At 43.1% G+C, this 27,890-nt stretch overlaps 1 protein-coding gene across 2 annotated transcripts in view; it reads left to right on the top strand.

The window, feature by feature from the left end:
• The window catches only part of LOC138370570 (tripartite motif-containing protein 5-like), a 502,851-nt gene extending 475,568 nt beyond the window's left edge, over nucleotides 1–27,283 (top strand). For both annotated transcript variants that reach the window (XM_069334962.1, XM_069334961.1), the window contains exon 3: nucleotides 26,461–27,283. In XM_069334962.1, the coding sequence (XP_069191063.1) occupies nucleotides 26,461–27,174 (714 nt within the window). In that variant the 3' untranslated portion in view covers nucleotides 27,175–27,283. The remainder of the gene's footprint in view (nucleotides 1–26,460) is intronic.
• Nucleotides 27,284–27,890: the final 607 nt, after the last annotated feature.

The following is a 27,890-nucleotide window of genomic DNA, read 5'->3' as shown; positions in this document are numbered from 1 at the left end:
TTACTCTGTCAACGCCTCACGTTTGCCAGACTTCCTCGCCCTATTGTGGTCAAAATATGTCACAAATTATTTTCTATTTTTCCCATGATCAGGAAACACAAATGAACACTTTTATAAGACGTGTTGCAGGCTAAAATCGCAAGAGAGCAGCCCAGGGGTTAACAAAAACCAACTAATAATATCAGGGGTTTCGCGGCCTGATGAACGTATCGACATCATAAAACCAAAACACGCTGAGTCCCTGATGAAGGTAATGCCATCATCAATTAATGCATTTTTAAAAATCCCATTTATTGTCCGAATATTATGGGACTGGTTTTAAATGTGCCCCTTTATATTGTGAACAGTTTGATAGCAAAATGAATGACGTAGCATGAAAATTGAGGTTAGAAAGCTGAAAAGAGTACAGTTCATCCTCACTAACGAACCCCGTTCTAGCGAATTCCCAGAAGATCCGAACAAATTGAATTAGGTACTAAATGTTCAGTGGAACATACAAATGTTTGATTAAGCGAAGATTGTTCATCCAAGCAGTCACCGAGACCGAGTGTCGGAGGTGGCTGTCATCATCTATGATTCGCCAAAGTGTAAACAGTTATACAGTGTTTTATTATGCTTACCCATTGTTTCCAGGGAGAAATAGTTGAAGGATGATAAAATGGTATTAAGGGTCATTGGTGAGAGTTATTGTCAGGGGGGACAAGTGGTGTCAGTAGTTAGGGTTTATTGTTAGGGGACAGGTGGTGGTGTAAGTTATTCTCAGGGGAGGCAGGTTGTGTCAGTGGTGTAAGTTGTCATGGAAGCTGGAGTAATAGTGGTGTAAGTTGTCAGGGAAGCTGGAGTAATAGTGGTGTCAGGGGAGGCAGGTTGTGTCAGTGGGAGAAGTTGTCAGGGAAGCTGGAGTAATAGTGGTGTCAGGGGAGGCAGGTTGTGTCAGTGGGGGAAGTTGTCAGGGAAGAAGGAGTAATAGTGGTGTCAGGGGAGGCAGGTTGTGTCAGTGGGAGAAGTTGTCAGGGAAGCTGGAGTAATAGTGGTGTCAGGGGAGGCAGGTTGTGTCAGTGGTGGAAGTTGTCAGGGAAGCTGGAGTAATAGTGGTGTCAGGGGAGGCAGGTTGCGTCAGTGGTGGAAGTTGTCAGGGAAGATGGAGTAACAGTGGTGTCAGGGGAGGCAGGTTGTGTCAGTGGTGGAAGTTGTCAGGGAAGATGGAGTAACAGTGGTGTCAGGGGAGGCAGGTTGTGTCAGTGGAGAGCTCTGGCCAGAGTTATCATGTAAATGGCAACACGTGGCTGGCGCCTCCATGCTCCACCTTGATAGTTCACTCACTTGCTGCTTTTGACAAAATTAGGAGAGAAAATTTTACCATTTCAGTGGTTTGTAATGCATCACTCTACCATATTCCGTAGTCAAAATGAGGAATTCATAATAAAGTGTGGGGTTAGTGGTGAGGGGATGTATTGGGGGGGGGGGGGGAGGGAGGGGTAAGGAGGCGGCTAGCCTCTATGCAGTCAACATTGGGTCGAGTTTCGTCGAGGTCTGGGTTCAAGGTCTGGCCTGAGGCCTGGTCTGAGGTCTGGCCTGAGGCCTGGCCTGAGGTCTGGCCTGAGGCCTGGCCTGAGGCCTGGCCTGAGGCCTGGCCTGAGGCCTGGTCTGGCCCAAGGCCTGTCAGTCTGGCTGCCACCCTTCCCCCCCCCCACTCCTATACCGCCAACATGCTACAACCCCCCCCCCTCCTCCCCTCCCGCACCTGACTACCAGCGGCCGGCCCTGACCCTCCTTCCCCTACCACCGGCGGCCCGCCAACCACCCCTCCTCTCTTCAGTTTGTTGAGAAAATTATGTGATTTTGCTTTTTTGGATTCAATAATGCTCATATATGTAGAATTTTTAATCCAAATTGTTTGTAAGTGATTGTTCTATCATGTGCCATGTTCAAAATGATAAATACATAATAAATAGATTTTCTGTGATTTTTTGTTTTGTTGATAGTGGATGTAGGACCTTTGTTATTTTCACATGAAGGGGAGGGACAGCCTGGGGCTGACGGGTAGAACGAATTCCGCAGTGAAACGAATCGGCCTCGCCTCATATAACGCCTACGCCTCGTTCGAGTGAGGTCACACTGTATAAACATTTGAGTGTGGTTTGTGCGCTCACGGCCAATGCTCAGCCTTCGTTGCAGTGTGTGCCAGGTCGCTTGCCAGGCCAGCAAAAGAGTTAATCTTCCTTGGAGATTTCAATTTACCGAGTCTAAGATGGAGAATGGTAAACACAAATATCATAGCAGGGAATGACCCGGGAAATAACCAACCACAGGTCAGAGAACTTTTGAGATTCTGTGACAAATTCTCGCTCAATCAACAGATTACAGAACCAACTAGGAACGAAAACACACTAGACTTGTTTTCTAGTGTGTTTTTGTTGTTTTCTAGTTTTCTAGACTTGTTATCTAGTTCATCATTAGTTCACAAACAATGATGAACTAATCAGAGACATCACAATCTCAGATACTTCATACTCAGTCCATAAGCTCATTGAAGTGCGAACTAGCATAAATAACGGTAGTAGGTCTAAGAGACCCAACAAGCGAGAAGGAATATTCAATCAATTCAATTTTAACAATAAGAGGATCGACTGGGAAAAATAAATGTAGACCTTGCAACCATTCAATGGGAGACGGTCTTAAGCGACAAAACTCCCACACAGGAAATAGCTCAACTGACAGCTGAAGCTTACAAGGTCTGCTTGAAGCACGTGCCTGTGAGGAGGGGCAGAAAGAGGACCACTCAAGGAAGAGAACGCAGACAACTGTACAGGAGAAGGAAAAAAATAACGGAAATGCTTCGGCAGACACAACTATCACAAGCAAGGAAAATAAGCCTAAGCAGGGAGATCGAAGAAATAGAACAAACGTTGAAGCGATCATATGAGTCTGAGGAAATGGAATTGGAACAGAAAGTTATACAAGAGATAAGGAAAAATCCGAAATATTTTTTCACATACGCAAAATCAAAATCAAAAACCTCTACCAGTATTGGACCATTAATTACAAATGAAGGTACGTACACAGAGGACAACAAAGAGATTAGTGAAATTCTAAGAAGCCAGTATGAGGCTATGTTTAGCACACCAATAAACAACATGAAAGTTGATGACCCAGACAGCTTCTTTATGAATGACATTCAAGCTGCAGATAATATAACGGATATTACCACAAACTTGGAAAACTTTGAAAGAGAAATTGACAATATGCCTATGCACTCAGCTCCTGGGCCTGACTCATGGAATTCAATATTCATAAAGAAATGTAAAGTACCAGTAGCGTGAGCACTCAGCGTAATTTGGAGAAAGAGCCTGGATACAGGGGAGATACCAGCAGCACTTAAATCTGCAGATATAGCTCCGTTGCACAAGGGGGGGAGTAAAGCCTTGGCAAAAAATTATAGGCCAGTTGCACTAACATCACACATAATAAAAGTGTTTAAAACGTCTGTATATAGGGTAATAACACCACAAACAGTATTGTTGGGGGTGAAACTTTAGTGCGTCTGACCTTGAATGTGTGAAGGAAGCAGCCACCACCTGACTGTGTGTAGCGACGTCTCTTAGTGCCTGAACTAACTATATCAACTTAGTTGTACAGTTGTGGTGAACAAAACATGTAGATACTTACATATAACATTTGTATATAGTGAATAACAGCAAAAACAGTATTGTGGGAGGAGAATGTGGGTGAGGGAGGGAGGAAGTAGCAGCCAGAGGCGGGCTGCCACTGGTTGCCACTGCCACTCAGCATGCCAACTTAGTGGTTCATTATGGTGAACACGAATGTAGATACTTATATGTAACGTCTGTATATAGTGAATAAAAACAAAAACAGTATGGTGGGAGGAGAATGTGGGGAGTGAGGTGATGAGGGAGTGAGTGGCAGCAAGTGGCTGGCTGGTGTGTGGCGGTCACTCCTCGTTGCTTTTTGACTCATATTAGCGACTTAATGATACGTTATGGTGAACAGAACATGCAGATACTTATATATAACCTGTGTATATAGTGCAATAATCGACAAAGTATTTGTTCACTGTTTGATGAACATAATAATTGAATCAACAATATACACACCATATTTTTGAGTACAGCGATGATTCACTCATTTTATTATATAAATATATCACACTACACACTATTGAATAATATTACAGCAAAAATACTATGAAAAATCAATCAGAGACATTGAAATATTTAGGTAATTATCTCTTTGTGGCAACTCCTGCCTGACAGCTGGCGAGCAACAGACCGCTTGGGACGCACGCTGAGTCAGCGCCTGTTTTTTTGCCAGACTTCCCCGCCCTATAGCGGGCAATATATGCCACTTACGATATTTTTTATTATTTTTCCCATGATCAGAGAACACGAATTAACAGGTTTAAAAGAAAAAATATTTTTTTTTGGTATGCGCCTGTGGGTGACAAATGCTAAATAGCCTGGAGCCACACAGGGGTTAAACATAATACAGGGTACATAACATAATCAAATTTGTCCATAGTAGGTAAGCACCATGTAAAGAATTTGGGAATAATGATGTCTAACGACCTAATGTTTAGGGAGCATAACCAAGTCAGCCAGAAAAATGATGGATTACGAGAACTTTCAAATCCAGGGATCCCATCACAATGGTTGTGCTCTTCAAATCACTTGTGTTGTCGCATCATGAGTACTGCTCAGTACTCACTTTACCCTTCAGAGCAGGAGAGATTGCAGAAATAGAGGGAGTACAGAGAACATATACGGCATACATAGACCCGATAAAGCACCTAAATTATTGGGATCGTCTCAAAGCCCTCCAAATGTACTCACTAGAAAGACGACGAGAGAGATATCAAATAATATACATATGGAAAATACTAGAGGGCCAGGTTCCAAATCTACACAGTAAAATAACAACATACTGGAGTGAATGATATGAAAGAAAATGCACAATAAAACCAGTGAAGAGCAGGGGTGCCGTAGGCACAGAGAACACTGTATAAACATCAGTGGTCCGCTGTTGTTCAACATTCTCCTGGCAAGCATAAGAAATATTGCTGGGACAACCGTGGACATCTTCAAGAGAAAACTAGATAGGTTTCTCCAAGGAGTGCTGGACCAACCGGGCTGTGGTGGGTATGTGGGCCGCTCCAAGCAACAGCCTGGTGGACCAAACTCTCACAAGTCAGAGTTTGAGGAGGAGAGAGTACTCCTCAAGTACTTCCAGTTGAGTAGAAGTAGGAGTAGAACAACTCCCAGAACCCCATCAAGCAGGTAAACCGCCTCTAGATACAATGAAGATAAGCCTTGGGCTACACAATGAAACTTGTAAAAGCAACTGTATTGCTGCTGCCTCTAATATCAACTGGGAGTTTGAAATAGGTGACATAGTGAATATCAACCTTGCAGTGCAAACATTTCTTCACAAAACTTTTAGCCTTGCCTTAAGGCTACCTTGAGGTGTTTTCTGGGCTTAGCATCCCCGCTGCCCGGTCGTCGACCAGGCCTCCTCGTTGCTGGATTGGTCAACCAGGCTGTTGAATGCGGCTACTCGCAGCCTGACGTATAAATCACAGCCTGGTTAATCAGGTATCATTTGGAGGTGCTTATTGAGTTCTCTCTTGAACATTGTGAGGGGTCGGCCAGTTATGCCTCTTATATTTAGTGGAAGCGTGTTGAACAGTATCGGGCCTCTGATGTTGACAGAGTTCTCTCAGAGTACCTATTGAACCTCTGCTCTTCAACGGGGGTATTCTGCACATGCTGCCATACCTTCCGGTCTCAAATGATATTATTTCTGTGTGCAGATTTGGGACCCGCCCCTCTACTATTTTCCACGAGTAAATTACAGTAGTTGCATGTCTCTGCACCTTTTCCAGTTTGTTGATGTGCTGCTTAAGATATGGGCACCATACAACCACTGCATATTCCAGCTTTAGTCTGACAATAGTTGTGAATAATTTCTTTAGTATTTTGCCATCCATGTATTTGAAAGCAATTCTGAAGTTAGAAAGTGTAGCATTGGCTCTTCATACAATGTTCTTTATGTGGTCCTCAGGTGATAGCTTTTTATCTAGAACCACTTCTAGATCTCTTTCTTTATCCGAATTCTTTAAAGATTTCTCACATTTCATAGAGGTGTCTGAATATAAAGTGAAAAAAATGCCAAAGGAGCTAAGTAAGAACAAAGCATTTGGTCCAGATGGAGTTTCACCATGGGTTTTGAGAGAATGTGCACTTGAGCTCAGCATTCCACTGTTACGAACCCGGATCCGACGTCCGAGCACGGAGCAGTGACAACCGCGCCATCTGTGGGTCAGCTCCCGAAACCCCCTCCAAACGGACGACGACACCTGGTGAGGACGACGTATATTGGCCACAAGGGCCAGTTTCCAGTCCTGTGCAGCGCTCAACACAGCCGCTGCTGACCTCTGGTGAGGTGGTGCTCAGACACCAGCGCCATCTATGGAGTGGATAGGTGGGCGTTTGTGTCTGAGCCTGTAAGTGAGGTGCCTTAGTGTGTCCCAGTTATTGATGACGTGTCTGCTTACAGAGTCGACCTGGGACTGTTGTGATGGGAGTTGAGTCAGTCTACCCGAGGCAGCCGTCTCCATACCTTGTACTTTGCTGCAGCAGTTGTGAAGTCGTCCCCCTGGAAGAACACTGTGGTGTGTTAGCCTGCCAGTGGAGTGGCAGTGAAAGGATTACCCGGGACCAATTGTTGGAGACGATCATCCACTGGGGTATCGAGGACAGGAGAGTGATTTGTGGTGTCACACGAGGCTCCTGTCTAGGGCGTTCCCCTTATATCGTTCGTGGAGTGGCCTGACCAGCGTTGTGGGTCCGGAACCTGCCAGCAGACCGGCTGGATTTGTGGTTGACGGCCTCCACGGCGGTGCCCCCAGTGGACCTGTGTTTTGGCTGACCTGTGGCCAGGGTAGGCTCAACTTCTCAGAAGAATTCGTTATGAGGCCACGAAGAAGCACCGAGGACTCAGCACCGAGAGTTTTGCACCAGAGTCTTCAGCAGAAGACTACAGTGTATTTTCCCCTGTAAATAAGTGTTAATACCCCTCCCCCTGTGTAACTTTTATATATTATTTATTGGTGTTGGAAATCATTATATTATATTAAGTTCTTAACTTTCTTTCCCTTCCCCATTTAAGTTTCTTGCGTCACGGATCACATCCCTTGAAAGCCACTACTGGCTTGGGGTCAGATACAACTTCCTCTAACAACATCAGAGTAAGGACCCCGTTGCGTCCCGAGAGGGCCGTAACATAATTGGCATCCCCAGCGGGATCCGTCCCCTTGTTAAGTATGTTTGACAGGGGTGGTGAAGTGGCGTAATCCCTGTATATAATTCCCCCTGTGTGTGACGATTGCGACGTTATACGTCCTGTGCGGTGCTCAAGAGTGACTAAGTGCAATATTGTGCAGTGCGGTGCTCGCTGTGACTAAGCGATTAAGTGCAATATTGACTAGTGCGGTGCTCAGTGATTCGGTGCAATATTGTAGAGCGAAGTGTTCGCTGTGATTCAGTGCAATATTGGGTAGTGCGGTGCCCGAAGTAATTACGTGCAATATTGGCAAGTGCAGTGTTTGGTGCGATAAAGTGCAATATTGACGTAGAACAGTGCTCGGTGTGTGAAGTGCTAACATGAAAGCGGTGTGTTAAGTGCTAGTTGAGTGTTCCATCTGTGACAATGGCAGAAAAAGCTACCATCGATGATCTGGACGACGTTCAGGCTTTTCTGAACAGAGAGGACTGTCTTGCCAGATTAAAGTATCTGAGCAAACCGGAACTTGTACTAGTGAGCGCCTACCTGGAGATCAAGATCCGTGCCAGTGATTCCCGTGTGGAGATCTTGTCCAAGGTTCACCGGCACCTGAAGGCAGAAGAGAAACAGGAAGGCGGGGCTCCTAGTACAAAGGAAGGTGAGGAAATAGCTTCCACGGAAAAGGAAGATAAGGGCAGCGACGTTGACAGTGATGCAGGTGAGCTTAATATCAGCTTCCTAACAGTCAAAATGCATGCCCTAGAGATCAATCGTGAGATAGAGTGGAAGAAGTTAGAATTAGAACGAGAATTAAAAGATAAAGAAATGGAGATGAAAGAAAAAGAATTGGCGATGAGGCGTTTAGAATTAGAAAGAGAAGAAAGAAGAGAAGAACGAGAAAGAGAAAGGGAAGAACGAGAAAGAGAAAGAGAAGAGCGAGAAAGAGAAGAGAAACGAGAAAGAGAACAGCGAGAGAGAGAAGAAAACGAAAGACAGAGACAACATGAACTAGAAGTATTACGATTAGGCGGTGGTTGGAGGCCAACAACGGACACCAGCGGTTTCGATCCGGTAAGAAACATCAAAATGGTCCCCAAATTCAATGAGAGGGAAGTCTCGAAGTTCTTTGCAGCCTTCGAGAAAGTCGCTGCCTCTTTGGAGTGGCCAAGGGAGAATTGGGCCATCATGATACAGTCAGTCTTGACTGGGAAGGCCCAAATCGCCTATTCTACGTTATCCCTTGACGACTCCGGCGATTACGACAAGGTGAAGAAGGTTGTGCTCATGGCGTACCAATTGGTACCTGAGGCATGTTACCTATCGTTCGTTACGGCTCGTGACCCTACAGCAGCCAAGCTTTAATTACGTCTAGGGATACGAGAAAACTGCTGTTCTCAAGAGCGGGTCACCAGTATAACCCCTTGATAAGTAATGAGCACATAAATAAAAATCTTCCTTTAGGACTGAAGAATAGATACAAAATATTATATAGATATATATTCAAGACAGTATAATATAAAACACAGATGGTCAAGTTACTTATACAACAAACAAAGGTATTGTCCTTCTCCTAATATAGTATAATAAAATATGGCACAACAAGAAATAAACAGACTTATCTCCCACATGTTACTCCTTTGAGTCCCGTTCAGCTACTGAACTCTCGCTCTGTCGCCACCCAAATTCTCACCTCCCGTCTGCCTCATCCCAGGATGAGGGATGGAAACTAAGGACTTTTTAATATTTAAAACTAATTGAACAACCACTTGTTCTCAAAACACACAAGAATGCAAATTACAGATAATAGTTACTTACAAAATATATAAGTACAATGCCACCTGTTTAATTACAGTAAATAAACAATTACCTAAACTAAATAAACGTGACATCTGGAACTCCCAACTGAACAGGTCCAGCTTTCCCGTATCTAACAGGTAATAGACGTGTGCAAAGCAACCGCGCTCCTGTCTCCACTGACGCTGCCACACCACACGATAATTTACCAAAAACACAATGTGTGTACATATACAGGCAATGATATAATAGAACAAAAAAAGTTATTTTAAATTTATGTACGTATTCTGCTAGGAGTACGTAACACTTCCACCTCCAAGAAAAAAAATGCAATAGATTGAAGATCAATGGCATTTTTTCAAAGTAAAAGGTATGACACTTGAGATTTATGGTAATAATTACACCAAACATGTATAAGTAATAAGAACACATCTCTGGACAAAAATGAAAACACTCCAAATATAGTCTTACAGGAAACTCAGAAATTTCAGTCTTATGACTATGTTCTACATATGTGTCACTTGAGTATGCAAATTTATCTCTCCAAGGTACTATCTCATTTATTTCACTTTGTTGCAGATCATATTTCACACTCCTATCTACAACATTATCATTAGTAGCATGAATAGAATTGTCAATAAAGGTAGCTGCTTTCACACAGTTATCATGGCAATTTAGCTTTTCATATGTTTCTACTATTTCTCCAAGATCAGTTCCGTATTTCCATCTGATCCCTTTTCCACATGGTGAATTTTTCCAAGACAGACTCCATTTCCCATTACTCCCTTTTTCTGGAGCTGAACTGCTTAATTGAAGCTGACTGGATGTTGAGTAGATTTGGGACCTCTCCTGGGTATGCTCTGACACAGACATCTGCCCTTCATCACTCTTGATCCTCTGTGGAACACATACTCTCGCCCAATGAATACTAAAATTAGAGAAATTAGCATTAAACCTCACAATTATGTATAAAACTTTCCCATTCATAGAACCTTCCGAAACACAAGACACCGACTTAGCAAACCTTTGACCTTCAAACCAAGAAATGCAACCCAAGATAAGTGCAAAGACTACCTGATCGAACTGACTCAGATGATCCATAAGGAACACAGAAATCAATTGCCTCATAACTCTGTCATAACGATCAGTGAAAGAAAACAGGCATATGCCTAGGCACCATATCTCAATCAGAACTCCGAAGACAAGTTCACACCCCCTGATGGTGAACTTGAACACAACACACACTTTCATCAACCGTCTAGTCTTCCAAAAGACTAAATAAAACATGCCGAAAACTTTACAATCCTCACCATCACTTCCCAAGTGATTTACATCTGATGACAACCAATCAACCAAGAGGTTTAAGGGTCTTAACATCTTGAAGATGCACAGCAGGTTACCTGGGAAACGCCCAAGGACAATCTGAAACCCTTCACAATGATTAACACTAGGTAGGATAACCTTATCCTCCAACTTGAAATACACACCTGGAGCCTCAAACATCTGCTCCCCAGTATGATTTAATCCTTCACCCACAATATGACTCTGAAAGTCAACACCACACTTGAGTGGAACATACACTTTCATCACTCGTGCATTAAAATTAACTGGATCTGAATATAGAGACACTGCTCTAGCATAACTCACCACTTCCTCAGAACTGGATGCACAACCTACTTGAGTAAACTCTCTCTGCTCAACCACAAGGCTTGACAAAGATGTCCCACAGTCCATCACTTCACAAGAAAATGGCTCCTGCAGAATAAAAGTAGATTTCAACATCCTACACACACTCTGACTCAATGTACACAATGAGAAATACTTACTCCACATAGAATAAGAATCACAACCTACAAAACTCCGCAACTTAGATCCAAATGCTACTTTACCACTCTTAATGATTTTACCAAAATTTCCTCCCATGACTTCTGGAGCTGCTTGGAGTACTGTCTGCTCACAATCAATAATAACACTACTAAGCTGGGTCACATCCTCACAGACAACTGAAGAGGGAGGCTCAATGGGTCTCCATCTACTCAACAGAATCTGATCCTCTGGCTGCTTTCCCACACTCTCCAGAACTGGATCTACAGTACAGACTGTCTCCTTGCTTCTCTCTGAAATCTTAGGGTCAGTTCTACTCAATGCACTTAAATTAAGGGAATCTGAAACGAGCGGGCAAGTAACAGGTAGCTTGACCTCCTCCCCTATTATATCACCTTGACTAGGGTGAGGCGGGGCCTCTACAACGGACTTACTCTCGACAACTGATTCGAAACTTGGAGTGAGCGGGAATACGTCTGCCAACCCGACATCTTGTCCTAAACCATTCACTTGGCTGGAATACAGAGTCGTGACTTTTAAGTTTCTCTCAACTCCTGGCACAACGTTCGTAGTGAGCGGGCAAGACAATGGTACATGGACATCCTTTCCCAATTTATTGGAATAAAGCAGAGTCATAGTATCAGGCTTACTCTCAACAACTAAATCGGCCACACAGGAATCTGGAACAACCACATCCCACTTCTCCACTGAAGGGGTACTGGTTACTGGAACAAATGCTTGAGTAACAACATCAGAACTGACAACTGGATTTATATTAGCACTGACATCAGCACAGGTAGAATGGACAAAACCATCTTCTACAACAGGTTCATTCATAGAACTAACTTCAGCACAGGCAGAATAAACATGGTCTGCAACTGGCTGTTTACACAAACGGGGATCAATCTCACCCACAACATGATTTATGGCCACATCATTACCCAATATAACATCCACACCTGGGATGGGCAACTGTGTACTAACACCCACAGTGCATAAACTTGGTGTAATGGTGGATCTGAAATTAATGTCTATTAGAGGTACAGTTTTACATCCTGCAACACTCTGAAGAACAACAAACTTTCCAGTATCTCTCTTTTCAACATCAGAAAGAATACTGGATGAAATTATGGTTTGGGAAGCACCTGTATCACGAAGAATAACCACTGGCTTCCACTTCCCATTAATACACAAAACTTCACCTGAAGACATATATGGTGAATACTGTTTCACCCAATTGGGGTTTACAGTTACATGTTTATTAGTAAGTTTATTTTGCACACCTCTGCAATAAATGAGACCAGTTGGTCGTAACTCAGGGTGCAATATAAAACATGAATTAATTCCATGGCCTTTTCTCTTACAATGGGAACAGGACCTTACAGTGGACACACCTGTGGAACCAACTGTAGGTTTAGAAATAACCTTATTATTATTTGACATTCCTGACAATGAAGTAGCAGGGTTAGGTTTTGTAAGAGAAGAGCTCATGGGAGTAACTGGAGTACTAGGACGGGATGGATTCTGATAAGGAGTTCGGTGAGCATTATAATTTACTCTACGACTAGACTTAGGTGAAGTGGCCGTAAACTGGGCCTTAGTCAACAACTCATGCTCATCCGCGAGCTTTGACAGCTCATAAATGTCTGTTACATTCTTTTGTTCTGCCATAAAAGTAGACAACTGGTCTGGGAGACATGACAATACTTCTTCCATTATAAGAAGATTCTTTAGAGCATCAAAGTCAGTGACTGAAAGTGACTTTAACCATCTGTTGCAAAAATTCGTCTTCTGACGAGTAAAATCTGCTATTGTCTGATCCCTTATCCTCCTTAGGTTTCTAAACTTTTGCCTGTGTGCCTCTGGATTTAACTGATACGCATTTAAGATGCTTTTCTTTACAAATTCGTAATCAAAGCTATGAGCGTCGGGTAGGGATGTGAAAACCTCCTGACTACGCCCCTTAAATTGAGACTGCATAATGGCTACCCACTGATCCCTTGGCCAGTTCATACTGATGGCAATTTTATAAAAATGGGCAAAGAAAACCTCAGGATCCTCCTCATTGAACTTGGGTAACTCTATATACTTATGCATCCTTATGGGATTATTATCACTATTTATTGAAACATTACTAGTATTTCCATGCCCAGCTGCCATACGCTGTGATTCAAGCCTGAAGTTAGTGTCAGCCATTTGTTGTTGAATCTCTAATTGCCTAGTTTGTTCCTTTTGAGCTTCAAGTTCTAATATTCTCTGTTCTTTTTGAGCTTCAAGCTCTAATTGTTTATGTTCCTTTTGAGCTTCAAGCTCTAATTGGCGAGCTTCTAACTCAAGACGCTTTAACGTCATCTGATCACTCGACTCCTCTCTTAACTCCTCTAGAATTTCTTCCTCTAACTCTCCATTCTCAACAAAATGTGTCACAATGACTTTCAATATTTGGGCTTTAACCATTCTATTGTTGGCGGTCAAATCCAAATGATTTGCCATTTGTATTAACTCAGTCTTTTTAAGGCTCTTAATCCCTTCAAAGTCTGGGTGAGCCACCAACGCTGCAACTTTCTCCTCCATCGTTACTAACACTTGGCACTTGATTCACAAAAATAATTAAAACAATGGCACTGCACTACACTTCACTGTAAAATTGTCACCACACTGAAAATTCGCTTGGCCTCACTGCACAAACAAAATATATAGGATGACTTACCTCAAAATCGTGAAACGTTGTTACTTGACACACAGGAAGGCTTGCTTGGCACATGGAATAGTTCTTAAGAAACACACAGACACTTGACACAATGGTACCTAGGAAGGCAAGGTTAGATTAGCATAATTAAGGTTAAGTGGGAACAATATTTCCCGGCACAGGCCCCCATAACTCTTTGTTACCTATCGTTCGTTACGGCTCGTGACCCTACAGCAGCCAAGCTTTAATTACGTCTAGGGATACGAGAAAACTGCTGTTCTCAAGAGCGGATCACCAGTATAACCCCTTGATAAGTAATGAGCACATAAATAAAAATCTTCCTTTAGGACTGAAGAATAGATACAAAATATTATATAGATATATATTCAAGACAGTATAATATAAAACACAGATGGTCAAGTTACTTATACAACAAACAAAGGTATTGTCCTTCTCCTAATATAGTATAATAAAATATGGCACAACAAGAAATAAACAGACTTATCTCCCACATGTTACTCCTTCGAGTCCCGTTCAGCTACTGAACTCTCGCTCTGTCGCCACCCAAATTCTCACCTCCCGTCTGCCTCATCCCAGGATGAGGGATGGAAACTAAGGACTTTTTAATATTTAAAACTAATTGAACAACCACTTGTTCTCAAAACACACAAGAATGCAAATTACAGATAATAGTTACTTACAAAATATATAAGTACAATGCCACCTGTTTAATTACAGTAAATAAACAATTACCTAAACTAAATAAACGTGACATCTGGAACTCCCAACTGAACAGGTCCAGCTTTCCCGTATCTAACAGGTAATAGACGTGTGCAAAGCAACCGCGCTCCTGTCTCCACTGACGCTGCCACACCACACGATAATTTACCAAAAACACAATGTGTGTACATATACAGGCAATGATATAATAGAACAAAAAAAGTTATTTTTAAATTTATATACGTATTCTGCTAGGAGTACGTAACAAGGCATATAGACAGAAGTTTAGAAACCTGAAGAAGACCTCAGAGCACACTTTCACCGAATTCGCCACCATCAAGGAGCGACTTTTTCAAGAATGGTGTGCCTCTCGGAAGGTGGAGACCAAGGAAGACCTCGAGCAGCTGATTCTGCTCGAGGACTTCAAGGATTGTTTGTCTGGAGACCTGAAGACGTACTTAGAGGAACAGCAGGTAGAGACCTTGAGTGCAGCAGCCACCATGGCTGAAGAGAACATCCTGACTCATAGGCCGTCTGCTAAGTACGTCCCAAGGAATTACCAGCGCCGGTTTGACAGACCTCATGACGAAGAGGAAAGACCCGTCCTGTGCTAAGTGCTAAGAAGACGCCCCCAAGTAGCCCTCGAAGGACTAGTCCTAGTAGTCCGAAACACCGTAGTCCAAGGAGGAATATGGTGTGCTACTTGTGGGCAGAAGGGGCATGTAGCTGCTAGGTGCCGAGGCAGAAGAGGTGGCAGCGTACGTAGGGAGGTAATGATGATGAGCTGTGTTACCCCACCAGCAGGAAGCCAGTCGACGACTACGCAGGAAGAACCCAGATTGTTTTCCCCTCACACTTCAGGCGGGTATGTATCGCGTGATCATACTGGTAGATCTGTAGTAGTGCTCAGAGATAGTGGAGCAGCCCAGTCCCTGATCGTGAAGAGCTCGTTACCCGAGGGAGTAAGTGTGGATGTGAGACAAAAGGTTGTCCTGGTTGGGTTTCCTAGGACGCAGTACATCGCCCCCTTAGTGACGGTACATCTCGACTCGCCTTACTTCAGCGGCACATGTGCGTTGGCAGTAGTCGATACCCTCCCTGTGGCTGGGATTGACGTGGTACTAGCCAATGACTTGGTGACCGATTGGAGCACCAATCATCCCAAGATAGCGGACGAGTCAGCCAGAACAGCAAGGTCTGAGGTAACGACGGGCCGTGGTAATGTCCAGGTAAAGACAGACCCGGATTTGAACATGTCTAATTTGTCCTCTCACCCGCAGATCGACAGCTATCTAGCAGTGTCTCCTGATTCTTCTCTCGACAAGGAACATGAGGTTACGATGGCAGAAGTACCTGAGCTAGAAGAGAGGCCTTGTGTGCAGGCACCCACGGATACCAACGAGTCTGGAGCGAAGGCGGAGGTGTGCTTGCGGTATGGCAAGTTACAGCGTGTATTGAACCAGCCAGAGATTCCCCAGACGTCAGAGGTATGTGAGGTGTGTTCGAAAGGTCTAGTGGTCCAAACCAGGCTAGTGGATATAGCCTGCTATGGACATGACAGGCTCAGGAAGCTTATCCCTCAGGTAACCAAATGTTTCTTAGCGGTATTTTGTTGTGTTCTCGTATGTGTTCTCAGTGTTCTCAGTAAGGACCAGTGGACGACCTGACGGATGATGGCTGCCTTGAACATCGTGAAGAGATCCCAGGGATTGGAGATTTGCACTGCAAGTGTTGCAGTCGACGAAGGGACCTGGAAAGTAATAGTTGATACAGGAGATACGAGAAATGATAATATGAGTGACTGTTTCCGACAGGTTGACACCCCCCGCGTGATTGCTGAGCCTCAATACAGCGTTATACGGAACGTTGGTCGACCTGACGTGGGCAGAGCGAATGCCATCTTCGGTGTGCAAGCAGCCCTGTTGAAACTAGGTGTAAGCCTAGTAGAGGTGTATGCAGTAAGTATTGACTTACCCATTGTCGCTATCACTCTGAATTATCAGACCCCTGTATTCCAGGTTCCTGTCTCCCTGAAGGACCATCGGACCGGTACCAGAAATGCCGTTTGTGATCAGCCATCATCGGTGCCACAACATAGGGAAGTGTCGAGTCGCCCCAGATCGTGTCTACACCGATCCTTACTCGAGAGGTGTGAGATGATGCCCCTGTTTGACATCGCTGTGGAGACGTGGAAGGTTACGCCAGGCAGGACATCGCCTGCCATTTTCAAGTTCCCTTTGTGCCAGGGTTTCTCCGTAGTACAGTTCTGTGGACAAGACAGCCTCGCCATTCCAGTTCATAGAGTAAGTGAGTCCGTTTGGAGTTGTGTCGCCATACTAATTTGGTCTGTGTTTCTTTTTATAGAACCCCAAACCAAATTCTTTTTGGTGGGGAGGTGTTACGAACCCGGATCCGACGTCCGAGCACGGAGCAGTGACAACCGCGCCATCTGTGGGTCAGCTCCCGAAACCCCCTCCAAACGGACGACGACACCTGGTGAGGACGACGTATATTGGCCACAAGGGCCAGTTTCCAGTCCTGTGCAGCGCTCAACACAGCCGCTGCTGACCTCTGGTGAGGTGGTGCTCAGACACCAGCGCCATCTATGGAGTGGATAGGTGGGCGTTTGTGTCTGAGCCTGTAAGTGAGGTGCCTTAGTGTGTCCCAGTTATTGATGACGTGTCTGCTTACAGAGTCGACCTGGGACTGTTGTGATGGGAGTTGAGTCAGTCTACCCGAGGCAGCCTTCTCCATACCTTGTACTTTGCTGCAGCAGTTGTGAAGTCGTCCCCCCGGAAGAACACTGTGGTGTGTTAGCCTGCCAGTGGAGTGGCAGTGAAAGGATTACCCGGGACCAACTGTTGGAGACGATCATCCACTGGGGTATCAAGGACAGGAGAGAGATTTGTGGTGTCACACGAGGCTCCTGTCTAGGGCGTTCCCCTTATATCGTTCGTGGAGTGGCCTGACCAGCGTTGTGAGTCCGGAACCTGCCAGCAGACCGGCTGGATTTGTGGTTGACGGCCTCCACGGCGGTGCCCCCAGTGGACCTGTGTTTTGGCTGACCTGTGGCCAGGGTAGGCTCAACTTCTCAGAAGAATTCGTTGTGAGGCCACGAAGAAGCACCGAGGACTCAGCACCGAGAGTTTTGCACCAGAGTCTTCAGCAGAAGACTACAGTGTATTTTCCCCTGTAAATAAGTGTTAATACCCCTCCCCCTGTGTAACTTTTATATATTATTTATTGGTGTTGGAAATCATTATATTATATTAAGTTCTTAACTTTCTTTCCCTTCCCCCTTTAAGTTTCTTGCGTCACGGATCACATCCCTTGAAAGCCACTACTGGCTTGGGGTCGGATACAACTTCCTCTAACAACATCAGAGTAAGGACCCCGTTGCGTCCCGAGAGGGCCGTAACATCCACTTAACAGATTTTTTCAGGCATCCCCGTGAACAGGAGTCCTAGCAGATGTGTGGAAAAAGGCTAACACAGAACAAATGTTTGCACTACAAGGTTGATATTCACTGTACTACCTATTTCAGATTCCCTGTTGATATTAGAGGCAGCAGCAATCTACAGCAGTGGCAGCAGGGAAGATCCCATCAAATATAGACTTGTATCATTGACAGGTGTTATAGTCAAAATATTGGAAAAAACCAGCGTTGAATGTAATGAAACGCCATTTTCTGGGTGAGACCCGGAGGCTCCTCGGAGCTTTACCAGGCTGATATGCTAATGTCAGACTTTGGCATCAGTCATGTGTATGGAGTTCTAGGGCCTACCGGGGACCACGGCCAGAACCTGGCCCCCTCAGAGAGGCAAGGGGAGCAATGGCCTATAGAATGGCTTATGCATCGTTAACGATGCATAAGCAACAGGGCTCCATTAAGGAACATATATTCTCTTCCCACAACCAGACCATCACCAGAGAAGTCTTATAAAAAAACACGGAAATCATCGATAGATACAGCGATAGCAGGCGGCCTGATATCTGCGAGGCACTACACATTAAGAAGTCGATACCAGCAATCAACAGCCAATTAATACACAACTATATTCTACCCACTTCAAGACTCCGCACCAATATAGAAGCATCAAGAAATATGGGCCAATAGGCCCATTGCAGTTACTTACATTCTTCCTTTTAACTTACAAAATATTATACCCATTGTTTCGTGTTCTGTCTTGTGTTGAAAATTTGTTTTCACCTCATCCAAAACTGTTGTAACATCACCTCACCCAAATGCAGGTATAAAATCAAAGCTGTTTAACCCTTACACTGCTCAGGGGTCCTGGGGACATTTACACCCCTGTGCGCAAGAAAAAAAGAATTCAAAATTTTTTTTTCCTCTTCTAGACATGTTAATTTGTGTCCCTTGAGCACGGGAAAAAAAAAAATCGTAGGTGACATATTTTGGGCGCAATTGACCGAGGAAGTCTGGCAAAAAATGGGCGTTGACAGAGCGGTCGTCAGACTCGGTCAGCGTCACCCGCGCTGACAGGTGGGAGTTGCCACAAAGATATTATTACCTAATTGTTTCAATGTCTTCGATTTATTTTATCTTAGTTTTTTTGCAGTAATATTATTCAGTAGTGTCTATTGTAATATATTTATATAATAAAAGTGATGAATAATCGCTATACTCAAAAGTATGATGTGCATATTAGTGATTCAAATATGTTTATAAAACGATAAACAAATAGTTTTGCTGCTATTACTCTCTATACACAGGTTATATATAAGTATCGGCATGTTTTGGTCACCATAACGAATCACTAAGTTGGTATTGAGAGTCGAAAAGCAACGAAGAGTTACGGCCACACACCAGCCAGCCACTCGCTGCCACTCCCTCAACACAATCACTAAATTTTCTTCCCCCCAACAATACCATTTGTGGTGTTATTACACTATATACAGACGTTATATATAAGTATGTATATATTTTGTTCACCACAACTGTAAAGCTAAGCTGATATAGTTAGTTCAGGCACTAAGAGTCGTCGCTATACACAGATGGCGGCTGGCGGCTCCCTTACTCTTTCAAGGTCACACGCACTAAACTTTCTCCCCCAACAATACTGTTTGCAGTGTTATTACCCTATATACACATATTATATATAAGTATCTACATGTTTTATGCACCGTAACTGTACACCTAAGCTTGTAGTGCGCCCAAAGAGCATAGTGGCCACCCTCTAAACAGCTAGACAAATCGTGCAGACGACGTCACCTCCGTCACCCAAATGGCTCCTCCCAGCATAATCCTTTTGCTGTTATTACACTAATACACACATTATATATAAGTATCTACATTTGTGTTCACCATAGAGAACCACTGACCTGGTATGGTGAATGCAAACAATAACAGGTGGCCACACAGTAAACGATGCTGTCTCCCTCCGTCTCTCAGCATCACTCTTCCCACAGCACTAATTATTACAACAATCCTGCCATTATCACAACCCTGGTTATTTATATCACAGTCATGGGTTATCTGTGATATTGTCATCGCTAAATAATAACAATTATATATTTTGACATTTTTCGGCGATGCTGTGGTCACAAGCTGAACAGCAATGCTGTTCGCTCATGCTGCGTGCGCCAGCCTTGGTTCCTCCAACAGTACTGTGCCTCTTACACCTGAGAATATTGCCCACGATTTAAAAAAAAAATGGCGTCTGTTTACAAGAGCCCTGAGGAAGTTACTGTGAACCCCGTGTAGCCGCGGTCCATTTGAATCTGGCCTGGCACCCTATGGCATATATATTCGCCATGCGCACCGTGGGACATGTTACTCAGGGCGTATGTATACACCATGAGCAGTTTAAGGGTTAAACTCTGTTTAGTGTTTGCAAGTTAGTTGTGTGTGTGTAAACTAAAGTCTTTGAAAATGTAATAATTTATTACGAAACGCGTTCACATGTCAAGCCGCCTGCTATCGCTGTATCTATCGATGATTTCTGTGTTTGATAATCATCGATAGATACAGTGATAGCAGGCGGCTTGACGTCTGCGAAGCACTACACATCAAGAAGTCAACACCAGCAATCAACAGCCAATTAATGCACAACTATATTCTACCCACTTCAGGACTCCGCTCCAATATAGAAGCATCAAGAAATATGGACCAATAGGCTTTCTACAATTACTTCCATTCAATACCCATTGTTTCGTGTTCTGTCTTGTGTTGGAATTTAATACCCATTGTTGAAAGTTCGTTTTTTCACCTCATCCACCTCACCCAAATATAAATATAAACGTCGAAGATGTGTAAGCTCTCTTCAGTTTCAGTTGTGTGTTTGTAAACTAAAGTCTTTGAAAATGTAATAAGTTTTACAAAACGCGCTCAAGTGTCGCGTCAGACTAGAAATAAAAATGAATTTTGGAGAATTGATCTTTGAATTACCATCAACAGTGAAAAGAAATGTAAGAAAGATAGAGAAAATTCGTGTTAGAATTATTAATCTTACTTTTTCGGTCATATTTAATAATATATGTCTACAGGAAAGACTGCTACCAAAATATACTAATATACAAGAGTTGTTACATTCTTGTACAGCCACTAGTACGCGTAGCGTTTCGGGCAAGTCCTTAATCCTATGGTCCCTGGAATACGATCCCCTGCCGTGAAGAATCGTTTTTTCATCCAAGTACACATTTTACTGTTGCGTTAAACAGAGGCTACAGTTAAGGAATTGCGCCCAGTAAATCCTCCCCGGCCAGGATACGAACCCATGACATAGCGCTCGCGGAACGCCAGGCGAGTGTCTTACCACTACACCACGGAGACTGCCGAAATATTGAGAAAATTTGTGTTAGAATTATTAATCTTATTTTTTCGGTCATATTTAATAATATATGTCTACAGGAAAGAATGCTACCAAAATATACTAATATATATATATATATATATATATATATATATATATATGAATATGAAAACTCACACCCCAGAAGTGACTCGAACCCATACTCCCAGAAGCAACGCAACTGGTAACTACAGGGCGCCTTAATCCGCTTGACCATCACGGCCGTCAAAGGAAGTGATAGCCGAGGCTATTTGAGCCACTTCCCCGACGGCAACTCGGATGGTGTGAGTTTTCATTCGCATATAGTCCTGGGGACCATTCAGGCTTGTTCGCATTTGTGTTCCTCACGTGTGCCCCAAAGAATGAGGTGATTTGGTGAAATGCTATGCCCAAGATTACCATCCGAGTTGCCGTCGGGGAAGTGGCTCAAATAGCCTCGGCTATCACTTCCTTTGACGGCCGTGATGGTCAAGCGGATTAAGGCGCCCTGTAGTTACCAGTTGCGTTGCTTCTGGGAGTATGGGTTCGAGTCACTTCTGGGGTGTGAGTTTTATTCGCATATAGTCCTGGGGACCATTCAGGCTTGTTCGCATTTGTGTTCCTCACGTGTGCCCCAAAGAATGAGGTGATTTGGTGAAATGCTATGCCCAAGATTACCATCCGAGTTGCCGTCGGGGAAGTGGCTCAAATAGCCTCGGCTATCACTTCCTTTGACGGCCGTGATGGTCAAGCGGATTAAGGCGCCCTGTAGTTACCAGTTGCGTTGCTTCTGGGAGTATGGGTTCGAGTCACTTCTGGGGTGTGAGTTTTCATTCGCATATAGTCCTGGGGACCATTCAGGCTTGTTCGCATATATATATATATATATATATATATATATATATATATATATATATATATATATATATATATATATATAAGTATATTTTGGTAGCATTCTTTCCTGTAGACATATATTATTAAATATGACCGAAAAAATAAGATTAATAATTCTAACACAAATTTTCTCAATATTTCTTATGTTTCTTTTCACTGTCGATGGTAATTGAAAAATCAGTTCTCCAAAATTCATTTTTATTTCTAGTCTGACGCCACACTTGAACGCGTTTCGTAATAACTTATTACATTTTCAAAGACTTTAGTTTACACACACACAACTATAACCTGCAAACACTAAACAGATTTCTTACTATGCTATAATTCAAATGGCTTTTCATTTTATATACCTGCATTTGGGTGAGGTGATATGTTACAACAGTTTTGGATGAGGTGAAAACAAACTTTCAACACAAGATAGAACACGAAATATTGGGTAAAGTTAAAGGGGAAGAATGGAAGTAAATGCAAACGGCCTATTGGCCCATATTTCTTGATGCTTCTATATTGGTGCGGAGTCTTGAAGTGGGTAGAATATAGTTGTGCATTAATTGGCTGTTGATTGCTGGTGTTGACTTCTTAATGTGTAGTGCCTCGCAGATATCAAGCTGCCTGCTATTGGTGCATCTATCGATGATTTCCGTGTTTTTTGTTAAGACTTCTCTGGTGATGGTATGGTTGTGGGAAGAGATTATATGTTCCTTAATGGAGCCCCTGTTGCTTATGTATCGTTATTCGCCTGGAAAGAGATGTTGTTGTCTTGCCTATATACTAAGTTCTTTGAGGCTTACAGTCCCTAAGTGGGCATTTGAAGGCATAGACGACATTGGTCTCTTTCAAAGCGTTCTGCTTTGTGTCTGGAGAGTTTCTCATGAGTAGGTTAGCAGTTTTCTTGGTTTTATAGTAAATCGTCAATTGTATCTTCTGATTTTTGTCTGTAGGGGTAACGTTTCTATTAACAATATCTTTCAGGACCCTTTCCTGCGTTTTATGAGCTGTGGAAAAGAAGTTCCTGTAAAATAGTCTAATAGGGGGTACAGGTGTTGTGTTAGTTGTCTCTTCAGAGGTTGCATGGCATTTCACTTTCCTTCTTATGATGTCTTCAATGAAACCATTGGAGAAGCCGTTGTTGACTAGGACCTGCCTTACCCTACAAAGTTCTTCATCGACTTGCTTCCATCCTGAGCTGTGGCTGAGAGCACGGTAGACATAAGCGTTAACAACACTCCTCTTGTACCTGTCTGGGCAGTCACTATTGGCATTGAGGCACATTCCTATGTTTGTTTCTCTAGTGTAGACTGCAGTGTGGAAACCTCCGCTCCTTTCCATGACTGTTAGATCTAGAAAGGGCAGCTTCCCATCCTTCTCCATCTCGTAGGTGAAATGCAACACAGAATTTCGCTCAAATGCCTCATTCAGCTCCTGCAAATGTCTGACCTCAGGTACCTGAGTAAAAATGTCGTCAACATACCTGCAGTATATGGCCGGTTTCAAGTTCATGTCAACGAAGACCTTTTGTTCGATGGTCCCCATGTAGAAGTTCGCAAACAGAGCACCTAGGGGAGAACCCATGGCGACCCCATCTACTTGCTTATACATGTGCCCATCCAGGCTCAAGAAGGATGCCTCTTTAGTACAAGCTTGGAGTAGTTTCCTTAGAATGTTTTCTGGTATGTCAAGAGGAGTACAGGCCAGATCACGATACACTCTGCCCGCTATATATATATATATATATATATAAATATATATATATATATATGGTGCATGGCCGTTCTTAGTTGGTGGAGCGATTTGTCTGGTTAATTCCGATAACGAACGAGACTCTGGCCTATTAACTAGTCGACGGATCTCCAGCAATTGGTGTCCAGTTCGCAACTTCTTCTTAGAGGGATTAGCGGCAATTCTAGCCACACGAGATTGAGCAATAACTCGCCCAACATCATTACCCCCTGCACTAATACAAATAATGGGTTTGTTCCCATTTCCCGTCATAATATCATTCATGTTTTTATCATTCATGTTTTCAACAATATCACCAATTCCAGCTCCCGGATAGCAAACCCTTAATCTGTTCTCCCTATCTTTGGCACAAAACGTTCTGTCAAAATACTTCACCTGGGAATCTCCCACAACCAAAATTCGCTTCAGTACCGCCCTAACGTTCTGAGCAGCCTGAGGGGCCTGCGCTCCGCCGTTCCTCGATGATTTCCTCGCTGCAGGCGCACTACAGCACTCGTCCTCCACCACGGCAAATGAATTTGCCGTGTTTATATATATGTATATATATATATATATATATTATATATATATATATATATATATATATATATATATACACATATATATATATATATATATATATATATATATATATATATATATATATATATATACACATATATATATATATATATATATATATATACACATATATATATATATATATATATATATATATATATAATATATATATATATATATATATATATATATATATATATATATATATATATAATATACAGTGGCACCTCGACATACGATTGCCCCTACTTGCGATAATTTCGAGTTACGATGTGAATTTCATCGAAAAATGCGACTCGACATCCGATGGTGTTGTTGACTTACGATATTTGTTGGTACACGTTCGGGTCGACAGAGCGAGTGGTTCCCAGTCACGCAGCCGACCTGCCCAGTTTACTACAGCTGCTCGCTTAGTGACGATTGCGCCTTTAAGAAATTCCGCTTTTGTGGTGATTTTTTGCATTTTGAACATTAAAGTAATTATTATATACCTTGCCATGAGTCCCAGGAAAGTCAGTGGTAAGGCTCAACATATGAAAACCCATGTAAGGATGAGCATATAGCAGATACAAGAGTACAGAATGTCTCTTCCTCAACAATTAAGAAAATGTGTGCAGCATGGGAAGAATTGCAAACCTTTGCTGAAACGACTCGCCCAAATCAAGCTGCAGTAGGTCGTTGCCTTAACCTATTCAATGACACTGATGCATCATTACAGACAAATGTTAAAATTAAGGGAACAACAAATGCCTCTTGACAAATTTGTAGTGAGACAAACAAGCACTGAATCATAACCAGGTCCTAGTGGTATTCAGACAAAACGTAGGAAAGAGAGTACCCCAGAGAAAACATCACTGCCTGATGTGATAATGGAAGGGGACTCCCCTTCCAAACAGGAACAACTCTCTTCCTTTCCCCTCATCACCATCTTCCATACGCCATCAAGAGCCCCTCCATAAAGGTAAGAGACACTTTGGTACTGTATTGTAGTTAGAAAAAAACATTGTATTCAGTATAAAATGTATTTGTATGTTAATATTTTGGAGGGTGGGGAACGGATTAATTCAATTCCCTTTATTTCTTATGGGAAAAATCGCTTCGACTTACGATCCGTCTCTGGGAACCAATTAGCATCGGAAGTCGAGGCCCCATTGTGTGTGTATATATATATATATATATATATATATATATATATATATATATATATATATATATATATATATATATATTTATATATATATATATATATATATATATATATATATATATATATATATACTGTACTTAGTTTATAAATCAAATAGATAAGATTTGGTGGTCTTATCACCACCAAATCAACTAAGCCCAGATTTGTGTGAGACCAATAGTCAATTTATCCTTCATGGTTATGTTTGGGGAAGAGTATCACTCAATCTCAACAATCCTGTAATGTAATTGTGTGTTCCCATAGTAACTGTAAAATAATCCAGAGTTGTTCAATAAAACCCATGTTATCTTGAGGTTATCTTGAGATGATTTCGGGGCTTTTAGTGTCACCGCGGCCCGGTCCTCGACCAGGCCTCCACCCCCAGGAAGCAGCCCGTGACAGCTGACTAACTCCCAGGTACCTATTTACTGCTAGGTAACAGGGGCATTCAGGGTGAAAGAAACTTTGCCCATTTGCTTCTGCCTCGTGCGGGAATCGAACCCGCGCCACAGAATTACGAATCCTGCGCGCTATCCACCAGGCTACGAGGCCCCCAAAGATGTGTTAAGATGTAACCCACAGTGTATTTATTGTCCAACTTAGACTAAGAATACTTGATCCTTCCCCATTATCACATACGATACATACATTTCCTTCCATTATTCATAATAAAGTAAGAATGGGTTTTGTTAGTCTGCACTCTCAGGTATGGCTTACAAACAGCCCTGCTGCTGCAATATGTTACCTAAATATATTAACCCATACTCCAGGATATGTTTATAAAAAATATTGGCCTTGCTGTGAATATGTTAATCTGTCAGTAATATTAACCCTGCTCTGAAATAGCTAATGCAAAGAATGTATAAAAATATTATGTAATTTGTATTAGTAAATAAAGTACTGTAATATTAGTTTTTGTTGTAAATACATCAAGCATAACTAAATATTCTTTTCCACAGGATAACAAGCCAGAGGAATGTTCAGTGTGTTTTAACGATTATGATGACAATCGGCTACGACCTCGCACACTGCCATGTGGCCACACATTCTGCTCCCAGTGTATTGACAATGCTATCAAGAATGGTCAGCTAACCTGCCCCAGCTGCCGTGCCGAGCACGTTGCCACAGCCGCTACTCAGTTCCCAATTAGCTATGCTGTGGAGGCTTTTGTTAGGAAACTAAAAAATATCCAGCTAACAACTGAGGAAGTAGTGCCAGCAAAATCTTCTGAAGGTCCCACCAGAGGCATCAGCAAAAAGTTACGTTCCCTGGTGCAGGAGCAGAAGAGCATCATCAGCAGCCTCATTACTAGCTGTGAAGAGGTACTGTCCCAGCTGGGGGAGTACCAGGGGCAGCTGGGGGACTGGAAGACTCACCACCTGCAGCTCCAGGACAGACTCTATGCTCTGGTAGAGCAGAACAAGTCAGCAATGAAGCTCTTGGAACTGGAGGATACCAGTGTGGTGGATATGACAACACAAGGAGAGGAAGGGAAGACTCAGCTGCAGGTCATGGTGGGGAGCCTCGACACAGTCAACACCCCACAGGAGGTTGACACAACCATAGACACAGCTGATGAGTGCAGCATGAAGGTAGAAGATTGGCTCCAGAAGTGCCAGGAACTCTTCCCAAATGTCAAGACTGTCCACACCTCAGTGAAGGTACACTGCTGAAGGTCACATTGTTCTCACCCAACTGAGTGTAGTATTTCATCTATATAAACACTTTTGACATGGAGACACATCAAGATGAGAGTTGACTTTATATATAGGAAACTTTCTGGGGGCAGCCCCGTTGGTTTCCTGAAGCTATCCAGGCTGATATGGATATACTGTATTAGCTTTCTGGAATCAATCGATGTGCATGGAGTTCTTGCCTACCGGGGACCACATGCCAGAACTTGGCTCCCTCAGAGAGGCACAAGGAGCAATGGCCTATAGAAACTCCCATGTGGTTGGGAGCATTCTATGTCTGCCATCGACTAGGACAGACACTCAAGAGAGGTAGGTGCCCCAAAACAAACCCCTATTCTGGTAAAAATATTGCTACCGAAATCCGAACGAGTGGACAGAACTCCCCAAACGAAAATTAGCAAATGATCATGACGTCATCATGTTGCTGCGCTGCTGTCTGTGCTACCTTACCACCCTCCTCCCTGGGAGGGGGAGGGGGAGTCCCAGACCCTCACACCAGCGATCCACCCTTCAGTTCTTGGCTGATGTGATAATGGCGAGGTCTTATGCTTCTGGCTCCTGAATTTGTCTCAGTTTCTGTGCCTTGTGGCATGGTCTGTGTCTAAGGGTGGTGTGCAAGCCAGGAGTAATATTCTTCAGTATTTGGGCTGCATGCACCTAGGGTCGCCTTCCCTCGGTGCTTTGTAAGTACTGCC

The sequence above is a fragment of the Procambarus clarkii genome, chromosome 32 (assembly GCF_040958095.1).
Source record: "Procambarus clarkii isolate CNS0578487 chromosome 32, FALCON_Pclarkii_2.0, whole genome shotgun sequence".
NCBI classification, from domain to species: Eukaryota; Metazoa; Arthropoda; class Malacostraca; order Decapoda; family Cambaridae; genus Procambarus; species Procambarus clarkii.
This window is presented reverse-complemented; position numbering and strand designations above follow the sequence as displayed.